Source organism: Dermochelys coriacea, chromosome 8, assembly GCF_009764565.3.
Source record: "Dermochelys coriacea isolate rDerCor1 chromosome 8, rDerCor1.pri.v4, whole genome shotgun sequence".
In the NCBI taxonomy this organism is placed as follows: Eukaryota; Metazoa; Chordata; order Testudines; family Dermochelyidae; genus Dermochelys; species Dermochelys coriacea.
This window is the reverse complement of record NC_050075.1, coordinates 78,957,210-78,970,003: the sequence shown is the minus strand read 5'-3', so window position 1 is coordinate 78,970,003 and position 12,794 is coordinate 78,957,210. Positions and strand designations below refer to the sequence as shown.

The window sequence follows — 12,794 nt, the reverse complement described above, 5'->3', positions numbered from 1 at the left end:
ATTAGATTAGATGAAAGACACAAAATGAAGGGGATCCAAACTAATAATAATAAACATTAGAATATACAATGCTTAGTGGAGATTTTCTATAAAGTAAAATCTATTTGTTTTTATAAGATAGCTATCTACTTTTAGCAGGAAGTGAGTTAGAATATGTAGATTAAAATGTATCAAAGGAAATTTATTTAAATTATTTATCTTAGGCTGTCAGAATTTTTCCACCGTTTTAGCCAAAATAATTACGTTATGACCACCTGCAGGCATCCATGTCATCCTATGGAATTTATAGGCATCTGTTCAGCACTTGAAAGAATACAGAGTACTGAAAATCTTAAGATTATATCAACAATGTACTTTTATGCCATTTGCTACAAGAAGTAATTTTTTCATAGGCAATAAAAATAAAATATAAAAAGTTATTTCACAAGTTTTTATGTTTTGCAAAATAAAATGGCAGCCTTCTAGTGAGTCCCACCACAAAAACACACACTACTGCATTATATTTATAAACTTGCGACTTGGCCTTAGAGTTGTTGATGTAACAGCATTCTTGCCGTGTTTATGTTGGATCATATTAAAGTAGTTCTATATTAAAACAACAAATGAGTTTGATTCCGCATAGTTTAAATTCCAGGGTACTACTAATTAAGAGGTCTCTTGGTTTTTGGTACTGTTTCTCTCCTTCTATGTGTGAAACTTGCAAGCTGCTATTGTGTTAGTACATTCTAAGACAGAGTCTGTTCTCAAAGCAATTCTTTGTAACAACAACTACTCACACAGAGAGAGACTCAAAGCAATATTCTGTAACAATAGAAACAGCACCCAGAGACTACCCGCCCTTTTGTTGTATTCATCTCGCTTTGTTAACAATTGTGATTAAAATAGAGAGAGAAGATGTATGTGGATGGATGCTTGGTGTGGATAATAACTGAATGACCAGGGAGGTGCCAGCCTAAGAATCCAGTGTCCATCGGCTGAAGAAGGCGTCAAGTGGAAATAACCAGAGGACTCCCGGAGGGCAGACTGGAATGCACCCAACAGCCTCAAGAATGGGAGAATCAAAGAACAAGATAACATCTGGCAGCAGGGAGCTGTCAGGAATGCCATCTGCTGACTGATTCAGCAGCAGCATGATGAAACAATTCCCATAGACTGGCACAAGAAGAAATTCCTATAAAAATGGACTCTAGAAAGTGAGGGTCTGATTGGGGTCTGATTCTGCAAACCAACTTCCAGGAGCATCAGATGAGCATCTGACAAGGCCCTGCTCCCTCCTCACGTCCAGGCCACCTGGCCAGTAGCTTGGCATGAGCAACTCTAAGGCTGGTAACTATGATAACAACCTTGCAGAACCTGTGTGTGTGTGTGTGTGTATGAATGAATGTGTGAATAAATATGAAACTGAATGGAATGTTATAGCTTTAACTAACTGCTTATTATGATTCTTTCTGTATTCACAATAAATGTGGCATTTTGCCTTTCCCCCTTTAATAAGATCCTGCTGGTTTTTGTTTTATTGGTATAACATGTATACCTTCCAGCTTATTGTATATAGTTACTGCCTCTCTATATGGTTTTTTGTTATAGTATTAGCCACATAAAAGTGTGGGGGGGTTTTGTAATAATAAAAATAAGAACAGCAAACCATTCAAGAAAAGAATGCCTGAAGTTTATTAAAACAGACTCTTTTTTGTTAGAGTAGTAACCTGCCAAGTATATGGGGTTCCAGAATAACTAGCATAAAACTTGGCTGAAAATAACAAGGAAACCATCAATGTCTATGTTTAAAGTTCTATTTACATACTACGTCACATAGTATGTCTGTCTCTAAGTAGTGTGAAGTCACATAATATAATGGACCAGATTCTGCCACTGTTACTCATGTTGAGCTACCCAAAGAAAGGGCTGCAGAATCTGTTCCAAAGTAGTCTTTGTGCAGTTTCCAAAAGTAGTGACAGTTCCAAATCTTGATATCAGGAAATTAAGTACAATATATAAAAAGCTTTATTAGGAAAGTATGGTGATCAACTTACTGGCTCTCCCACAGGGCCTCTGTCACCCATGTTTCCAGGAGGTCCGGGTAAGCCCTAAGAGAAACAAAACCAATAGGAAAAAGATCTGTTTCAAATTCTGTAAAAAGCCACTTCCTTCCCACTTCTGTACACCCAGCAACTCCCTCGAATAATCCCTCTAGAAATGTGCTTAGCCTTCTCCTTTGTGATCTGTGTTATCACGTCAGCTCTTGTGATTCATGAGTGAGCGGAGGCCTGCTTGTGCTTCATTTATTTGGGGGTGGCTGGATTGCTGATTTGCCATTTAAAATCTTAACAGACTCCTTACTTCACACATGACCTAACAGTGTTAAGGGACTCTTTGTCCCTCAAACAGTATATGTGGGATTAATTGGACAAGTCTCAGGCTTTACACCATAGCAACACACGCAAGTTCTGCTCAACTGTTTCACAGAACCTTATTTCCATCCATAAAGAGGCGATATAGAAGCATAATGGCAACCTTTAACACTCTGCAATAACTTCACTTGTTCCTACAGACAATATCTCTTCAACCTAATGCTGTTTTGCTTTATTTGTTCCTTTGGTATAAACACCAGAGTCCATGAAGAAATGAAACACAGAGCTCTCAACTATTCATTATTTTTTGTCTGTCACAGATCTCTAAGTGAAAATGGCCCTCAGATTCATTAAGGGTCCTTGGGAACAGAAGAGAAAAAAACAGAAGAGATGTTAGAAAGCACGAGGCAGCATCCACTGTGCTGCAGCAGTAGAAACAAGACACATTCCTGCCCTATTGTTTAGACAGTTTTATTGCCTGCCTGGGGAATGAGACATAGTCTGCTTAGAGTCACTCATGGGACTTCCTTAGCTATTTCTTTGACCCTGTTTGGCAGATAAACCCATCTTTTCATCCAGTGTGGTGGTGCCCAGCCGTTGTAATCTCAGAAGTGGGTATATTGTACATGGGAGTTTTGTGAGGCCACACTCAGTTTGCCAGTCAAAATCAACTTTGAGTTTGTAATCGGAGTCATTTATGCAGATACAAAATAGAGTGAGCTAAACAAAGGCAAGTAGAGTTAAATACTCAGTGTGTTTATTGAGTCTGAACCAGAATTTAGACTTAAGTGCAGCTATATAAAACAGAACCCTTGGGCCAACCTACCCTGCAGAATCAGCTGTAGTTCACAGATTAATACATCAGAAATGGGGGTTTCCTCTGCAGCAGGGGTGCTGGAAGAATTTGTATAATGGGGGTGCTGAGAGCTGTTGAACCAAACTGTGAACCATTTATATGATGGAAACCACTTCAAGTCAGGGGGTGCGACAGCACCCCCAGTTCCAGCACCTATGCACTGTAGTGGAATTAAAGACTATCACCAAGTAAAAGGGAATATCAAGAGAATAACGTCTTGAATTTATATAGCACCTTGCATCCCAATGGATCCTCAAGAACTCCACAAATAAACTGAATTACATCTACTGTATATATAGAGGTCACCCGACACTGAAGTGACTTCTGGTTTGAATGACTGCAGCAATAGCAGGCAACAGTGTAGAACAGGAAATAATGAAGAATTCCATACCTGTCTGAAATTGAAGGGGCAATTTCTACTCTGGCAAAAAATGCCAGGGGGTCCTTCACAACCATGAGTGGTCAGGACCTCAATTTTACATCTCACCTGGAAAAGGATGTGGTTTACACCTATGTGAGATTCCAAATTTGTTGAACCTAACACTGGATTTAAATAGAAAGTTGCTCAGCGACTGAAGAGAGGTGGGGCAAGGTATCTTCCTTGCCATTCTTTTCCTTCTCTAATTGAGGGATGCCATTTCCTCAATGTGTTTTCTATATGACCTCTCTACTTGTCAGCAACCACTGTGGCTTCATATTCCCTCCAAGTGAATGGTGTGACGTGATACACATATTACTCTGTGGAACAACTGACGGGGCAGCAAATTTCCAGTTCTCTAGACAAACAGGCAAAGCTATGAAGTGGCCCTGATTAAAATGGCAACCAACATTATTAGTCTTAAGTACATAGCATTGCATTGCTAATATGATTGGTATTATTCTCTTGCCTTTGTTTTCCTTTCTTCTTTTCTATTAGCTCACCCCCCTTGAAAAGTCACTATACAGTGACTGGTCTGTTAAAATATTACTATAGGAAAATGTGTGTTTTTCATAGAAGTTTGAGCTTTGTTCTCTTATGGAAAAGCTTTTTTATTGTATACAGTTCAAAGGAAAGGTGGCCTAACATATAGTTCCAGTTATGTTTATATGACATATATTTTATCCCTGCAATGGTCACATAACTCTATGGTAGAAGGTATAAAAGTAATATTTCTTCTATACCACTGCTGCTCCTTTAAAAATGGCAATAAAACTACTCTAGTGTGCATGGCAACTTCTAGCTGTCTCCCACAATTACGCAATAGTGATTTCTTCTGCTGCAATGTTCTTTTAAATTACATCCTAAAGACAGTATCTCACCTGAAAGATTACATTTCTAATAATAGACAGGATTACTATCAGATATTCCTGGGTTTCATTCCCGTATCTGCCACTGTTTGACCTTGAGCATGTCACTCCGTCATCTGTTTACACATTAGTTTACACATCTGTAAAACTCAGATATAATGTCACAGAGGAATTGTGATGCTTTGTAAATTGATGTTACTAATATGCCTGAAGATCTTCAGATGAAAGGTTCTATACAAAGTAAATGCAAACCATTATTCTCAGAGCTCAATGACTGGTACAAAGAAAATAATTTCCCTTGCATTTGAGTGTGAAGCAAGGTTTGTTTTTGTTTTTTTGTAGAAGGGCTATAAGATTTCAGTACTTACTGGTACTCCTGAATCACCCCTTTCTCCAGGGTTTCCAGCCTTGCCCTGGTCAAATAAAATTATTAAAAGAGAATGCTGATGTCAGATAAATTCCAAATCAACGTCAGGCAAAAATTCCTAGTGTAGGTATTAGTGCCTAATGCCCAGAACATTTCTGATACTTACAATAAGTCCATGAACACCCTTTTTCCCTGGATCACCTCTTTCTCCCTGACAAATAACCAATGATGAATGAGTTCAGTATGAATTTACTAGATTTGCCACACAGAAAACTACATACGTAGAAAAAGAAAACTACCATGGGCCAAACTGTGCCATCATTTACACCAGTATAAATGTAGAGTGACTTCATTTAAATTGATGCATCTGCTATGGATTAACTCCAGCATGAATGAGACCAGAATTCAGATCTACATGTCTACTATATACATAAAAATAAGAACCTCAATGAAGCAGAAAATTGTGAGTCCCTCACTGAATTAATAGCAAACTCAAAACTATTTCATGGTGCCCTTTACTTTTTTTTCTTTTTTCTTTTCCATCAGTCAACACCGTATAAGCATCCTCTGCAGTATTGAACAAAACAAATAAATAATTACCTTAATACCTTGTGTCCCTTGCTCTCCTGGAGGACCATCTAGACCCCTTGGACCCTGAAAATTAAACAATTTCTGGTTTTAATTATAAACTACTGATTGTAACTACTATAGAGGTTTATCAGAAAGATACCACATCAGCTTTACAACTGAATGGAAAACTATCCATTCTCTTAGCATGGAGCTCTGAAATTCCACATGACGAAAAGCACTTTTTATTTTGTTATATGTGAAATAAAGCATCAAATCAGTTTCCAGCTTGCTGTAATATGAGTCTAAAATGAAAGCCTTTACTGTTTAATATTTAAACAAGATGTTTAACCTGCTTGAAGGCAAACTCTATTTCTATGCTTCTAATTTGCATATGCATCTTACTCATAGTTTGTGCAGACAAACCTGCATTTGCAAGTACAACTGGTTATTTGGATGCTCACATTTGGTCATGTCATCAGCTGAATGTGAAAAAATTGTTCTGGGACTGAACATCTGGCCTTTCTAATTTAGACAGTACAGTTCTTCTGATGTTAAACCAATATAAAGTCAAATAGACATGGTAAACTATTTTTCAGCAGGGGCTTCCATATTTCTAGATTAACTAATGTTTCTTGAAAATTGAGATTTTGTAGTACCAACATATGAACAAAGGATAACTTACAGTTACGCTGTATATTGCTTTATAATTCATATCTGTAAAATGGGAGTAATTATATTTATCTCCTTTGTAAAGCACTTTGAGATCTACAGATGAAAAGTGCTGCATAAGACCTAGGTACTATTATTATTATATATTAGCAGATGTTTAAATTAAAAATATTCAAAAGCGTTTGTTTAAAATTAGGCATCTGAGTCCATAAGTAGGCATCTAAATCAAAGCAACCAAAAGTAGATAGTGACCAAAAAAGGTAAGGGATATCTCATCCATACTGAGAATGGAGGATGTTTTTATTATTCTAAACATTAGAACCATTTGCATACTGACAATAAATTTAAGACAACTTAATACAGATATAGAACAAGTAAATCACGACCACCAGATCTTCATCAGCATTTAAGGACTTGATGAATTATTCTCTTCAGACATGGTCAGAACGGTAATATTTCAGGATGTTGTATTTAATAACATGGACACAGTTTTCTTAAAAGCAAAATAAGATCTGCAATATCATACAACAAAGTGAACTGAGGTGTACAGAAGAAAATGGTTTGTAGTTTCAAGTGCATAGCTGAGTAACACTTTCAGATAGTCTAGAGTTTCCTACATTGGTGGCCACTTGTTCTTCAGATCGCATGCTACAGTGTTCCATCTAGACAGTCATGCAGGATTTCTACATAGTCACGAGATCGATATTATACACGGTATTTTTCTAGTTGGTAATTCAAGGACTCACACGAAAGCATGTTGTGTAAGACTCAAGACTGCGAACAACATGCTGCAGCTGCAAGCAATGTCTAAGTGTTGCTCTCGGTCATCACACTTGTATGTGGTTAGGAGAGAACAGTTGGAAGACCCACTCCTTGGGTACCTGGGACCACCTTGTTCTCAGAAAAGCACTATGTTTAGCTGGTTTTGCCTGGCTCACTTTCTCTCTAAAACATGTGTGACTCACACGTGTTCCTCTTGCATCCCAGAATTCTGTTTGATCAGACTTGGATTTAATAATGTAAATCAAGGGCTAGATGAGGGGTTCTCAAACTGGGGATTGGGACCCCTGAGGTGGTATTGAGGTTATTACATGGGGAGTCATGAGCTGTCAGCCTCCACCCCAAAGCCTGCTTTGCTTCCAGCATTTATAATGGTGTTAAATATATAAAAAGTGTTTTTAATTTATAAGGGGGGGTCTCACTCAGAGGCTTGCTGTGTGAAAGGGGTCACCAGTACAAAAGTTTGAGAACCACTGGGCTAGACCCTGACAGGTGTTGTGCACCCAACTCTCTGACACTCGAGAGAGTGACAGATGATCAGTGACTCTCGGGAACCGAATATGCTCAGAATCATGCAGGATGGGGCTTCTAAACTGCTCATCTTATGAGAAAAGGGATATTCCTGCATTTCTGTTTCTGTCAGGAAAATGAAAATCAATGGGAAAGGTAAGTTGGTTAACGTTTTCGAAACCCCATTCGTTTTTGGCACAGGTTTGGGGAGCAGTTCTTGTATTATTCCAACCACCTCTCTTGCCCTGATCTAATAAACAACTGAGCGTAGAATGATGTGTAATGCACCAAACAAATCACTCAGTAGGTTGTATGTAACTTGAACTCTGATTCTGGGGCCAACTTTGCTTCCGCTGACAAAACTCATTAAATATTGCATGGCTGGGCAAAAAACCAGCCTTGGTATGTACTTATTGTGGAAGGTGATCAGCTATCATAGTGATAAAAACCTAGACAGACCAAGAGATAAGGCTGGGGCATCTGTGCATAGCTGATTTGCTCTTAACAAGGCATTTAATATACTCTACGACACAGAGAAATGTAAAGTCAGACACAGCGAGTTGTACTTGACTCAGAAATGCCAGCTATACATCTCAGAACTCAACTTAAGCTTGCCATATCAATCTTTTTCTTGGGTCCTTCACTGAAATCAGGCCTCCAAGGAGTGGCCATCATTTTGCACACAGCAAGTAGAATAACTACAACAGAAACACCGCTGCCAGAGAGAACATACTCATGTCTTCTCCTACCTTCTTTCCAAAGCCACACAGCTCACAGAAATGAACAACAAAAAGAAGCGTTGTCTGGTATATATGGTTTTTCATCAAGTAGGAAAATCTAATCTATGAAATTTTCCTACCTAAAAACACAAATGCAATGGGAATAATGTATGTTTTCTAAACTGTTATAAAGAGCAAAGGAAAAGAGAATGTGGAAGTAACTTTCAAGGGAAAATGGGAGTAAAAGGGAGAACAAAAGTACACATCTCCTTGCCGAAAAAAGGCCTGATCCAAAGCAGACTGAAGACAATGGAGAGGCTTTCACTGACTTTAATAAGATTTGGATCACTCAAAGATTCCCTGATTTTAAAAGGGAGCTTGACCTACATAAGAGTACATGACTGGACTCCATGTGAGCTTATTTAACTTTTTAATCCTGATTATTAAATTATTATACAGTGTAATTTAGAAGAAGGAAAAACATCTTCATCTAATTAGATTTAGCAAAATGTCTGATTATTGCCACTGCTTTCTCTATCCCTGCCTGAGTTCTAGTCTAACATTCTTTGATTCCTAACAGCCAATACACCCCACAACAAAATGTTCCATACATTTCCACAGCAGAAGAAAAATAATCCTACCAAAAACTCAGAGGATGCCCATAAGAAGATAAATTATCATTTTAATGAAGGAAATACAAAAACAAAAGCTAAATTAAATCCAACTCTGGCATTTCCAATGCATCCTGTCCTGCATGTCTGTTTTTCACATTGTAAGCTCTTCTTCACCTTTGGTTTTGCATAGCACCAAGCACACTCTTACAACTATTCAAATAAATGGTACTTGTTACAGAGAACTCTCAACTAAAAGTAATGCACATTCCTAAGTGTTATTATAAAACCCACGTATCTACTTACACAACATTCATAATTTTATTCTTCTCCCCAATGTGTAAAGCAGTCTTAGTTCCATATTACCTTGTTCAGAATTGCTTGCTCATGTCATCTAATGCACACACATTTGCTTGCAATGCACATATAGGGCAGGTTGGGTAGACTTACTGGAAATTCTCATTTGTCTGACTTATCTGTTAGTAATACCAGGTGGTACTCAGACTTTTCTAAGGGAGAGTGGAGGAAGGAGATGCATTAGTGATGGAGAATCCCAGAGAGGGCAAGTGGACAGGTCAGGAAGCTAAAGAAGGGTTGGAAGTTGAAGGGAGAATCAAGAATGCATCATACAAGGAAGCAGTCAAATAAGCAAGAGAAGACACTGGAAAGGGGGAAAATCAGACTACTTAGCAGAGCAGTTGCAGAATATAGAGAAACTAAATAGGGAGGATGTATGATCTGGGGTACGTCATGCACACATTGAATTTTTGCTGGACATAGAGCCACCACTGTTTTAAGTGAAGTTGACTTCAGTTGTCTATTCATTAGGAAGAACTTAACAATTGCTTTGATCATGACTAATCAAATGACAGCTAATCAAAATAAAACTTGGGGGCAAGAACTAGAAGCCAAAGACTAGGTTTTGGAACAGTGTAATTTAATTATTAAATGAACACAAAATAAAGGAAATGAATATGATGTCCAGTGATACTAGGTATTGTATTAACCTCTTGCCTGCCACAGTGCAAAGAATACGAATCCAAAGGAAGGGAAATTGTATACTCTCTATCAAAAGCAGACCATCATTCCTATAAATACTACTGTGTGACTTATTATTGGCACTGTTGAACTCGATCAAATAGAATTAGTATCATTCCCTGCAGTAGCTAGTGCAGAAGGAAATACACACAATTGGCTGCAGTTATTTAATATAGGCTACATACTGTACAAGTCTACGAACTGCAGAGTTGGGCAATACAGCTGCCAAGTGATCATTACTGCTTTTTTTCTTTCGCATGAGTTCAGCTTTATTTTGAGGAGGGAATATATTATCACGCACGTTTATGATTATTTAATCATAATTAACCAAGGAATATTTGCCTGACAAAACAAATAAACAAATAAATAAACAGCTCTCTCCCACACCCTTTCTTCTAAACACAGGAAAAAGAATGAACACAGCATACGCTGTGTTTTCCCCCCACAAGTTTAATATGCAAGAACAATGGGAAGTTATATCAATTTTAAAACCGTTTGCCTTGAACAATTAAGGATACACACTTACATTCATGCATCTGATGAAGTGAGCTGCAGCTCACGAAAGCTTATGCTCAAATAAATTTGTTAGTCTCTAAGGTGCCACAAGTCCTCCTTTTCATTCAGCCCTTAGTAACATATCACAGAGCCCATTTGATTTTTGTCCACATGCACATAGATCACACGTTCTCTTCTGCTCTCAGTTCAGTACTATTAAGAATATACTGAACCCATCTCATCAACTCACATAACTGATATCCTTATTCTTCTGTAATTTAGGTTCATTAGACCAAATTCAGACCTAGCTGGAGTGAATGCAATTCCATAGGCTTCAATGGAGTTGTGCTGCTATCGCCTGCTCTGACTTTGGCTCATCATTTGCATGCATCTTAGAAAGACTTGAGTTTGAATGACTATAAAATGTTTATTCAAGGTGGGACATATGAATGTCTCCTAACCTTTAACATACTGAACTTCAGTCTGAAAGATGTGAGTGGCTAAGAATGGTGTAATGTATAATAATGAAAATATTTCTCAACAACTTATCATTCTTCTTCTTACCACTCCCTGCCATGCAAAAGCTATCATGTTTATACAGCTATTATATCATCTTTAATTTGCAAGGACACATCCTTACTAAACATAGAACAAAGAGTACTCAGTGAAAATTCCCCTGAAAAACAATGAAAGTTTTGCCCAGGCAAGGACATCAAAAGTTGGTCCATAATTTATATTTTATCATTACAAAATAAAAAGGGAGACTGGTTATATTAGCAGAAAGAGAAGAGGTGATAATAAGAACAAAAAGCAGCTCTGGCACCTCATGTTTTAGGTTGTCTATACTAGAGTGAGAAGGTGCAAATTCCAGCTCCACGAGACATATCTGCACTAGCTCTAGTGTGCTAAAAACAGAAGTATAACTGCAGTGGCACAAAGAGTTGGAGGACTTGGCTGCCCTGAGTACAATCCTGTCTGAGACCACAGGTACACTCGGGTGGCTATGCTTCTATTTTTGCCATGCTAGCTAGTGTAGCTATGGCTCCTTGAGTTGGAAGTTCTACCACCTGCTCTACTGTAGACATACTCTTAGATTTCTATTGCATAAATTAGCTTGCATCACAGCAGTGTGGTACTAATAGCTCTCCTGACTGATATCTGGGTACTAGTGAGCAGGCACAGCAGCTACCAGGAAGAATAGCTTCATTATTATAAGCAGGGCCTTTTTATACTTCCAGTAAAACCTCTCCTAGGTTCATATAAGCTCTCAAGTTCACCCATCTTAAGAAGAGTAACACTATTGACTCCCCTCCTCAAGTACAATTATTTCCACCTCAGCAAGTATCAATGTGTCCTGCCCGAGAGGAGCCACCAGCGTGGCAACCTCTATATTCCCTTGTCACAAGTGCAACATTTAAAGAATAAACCATTGGTTACTGCAGGACCAGAACCAACAGTTCCCATGCTACTGCTGCTGTTCCTGTCTCTGGCCTCCCCACAGTTGGCAGGTGGCTTGCCCCTCCACAATGACTTTAGTTGGGATGCAGAAAGTCTTAAGCATGAAGTGGTGAAATACTGTAGAAGCTAGACGAGACTCTTACTTGGTAAACTGCACACCAAATGGCACAGCAAAGAGAGAATGAACCTCTGGTAGGGAAATACTCAAGCATAAACAACTGATCTTTTCTTCAGCCGGCCAGAATTCCCCCATTGTACCGAAGTCTGTAAAGCTGGACAGTCTTAAAATGAAAAGGAGTACTTGTGGCACCTTAGAGACTAACAAATTTATTTGAGCATAAGCTTTCGTGAGCTACAGCTCACTTCATCGGATGCATTCGGTTTTTTCCACCGAATGCATTCGATGAAGTGAGCTGTAGCTCACGAAAGCTTATGCTCAAATAAATGTGTTAGTCTCTAAGGTGCCACAAGTACTCCTTTTCTTTTTTGCGAATACAGACTAACACAGCTGCTACTCTGAAACCAGTCTTAAAATGGGTAATCTGAAATTCTAAATGGCTGCTCAGGGCTTAATGGTGTATGGTACAAAGCCATTTCATTGTGTAACAATGAAGCAATAGCTGGTCACTGCTATTAAAACTTCCTATAAATTCCAGCTGTGAAGATGTGATCCGTTCTTTTATTTATACACAAAGGGGAATTTTCATATGTTTGTATTTAACTTTTGCATGCAACTTGCTGTATGTGCCCTTTGAAATCCTGCCACACACAGCTCAGTGTTCTCATACAGCTTTCATTTGAATCCAAAGGTGACATCTTCTGTTTTAAGTGGTCTCTATATATTTTTCATACATTAATCCCAAATTGGGCCCGATCCTGCAGTCTAGAATGTAGGCAAAATTCCTATTGGCTTCAATGGGGAGGTTAGCCTGAACAAAGACTGCAGCACTGGAATCATTTTGTAACAAGTCCTAATGAAGCTACTTTTAGAGTGCAGTGTCCTGCTGCCTCCCCACTGCTGGAGCCTTTCTGTGAAAGGTAGTGGGGGAAGGCTCCAGCAGTGGGGAAAGGCTTTGGTAGGGA

The 12,794-nt window shown here is 38.5% G+C and overlaps 1 protein-coding gene across 2 annotated transcripts in view; it reads right to left on the bottom strand.

The window, feature by feature from the left end:
- COL24A1 (collagen type XXIV alpha 1 chain) overlaps positions 1 to 12,794 on the bottom strand; it is a 253,935-nt gene that overhangs the window by 68,552 nt on the left and 172,589 nt on the right. For both annotated transcript variants that reach the window (XM_038412721.2, XM_038412722.2), the window contains exons 29-32: positions 5,462 to 5,515; positions 5,028 to 5,072; positions 4,863 to 4,907; positions 2,034 to 2,087 (exon numbers count right to left, since the gene is read on the bottom strand). In XM_038412721.2, coding sequence (XP_038268649.1) covers positions 2,034 to 2,087; positions 4,863 to 4,907; positions 5,028 to 5,072; positions 5,462 to 5,515 — 198 coding nt within the window. The remainder of the gene's footprint in view (positions 1 to 2,033; positions 2,088 to 4,862; positions 4,908 to 5,027; positions 5,073 to 5,461; positions 5,516 to 12,794) is intronic.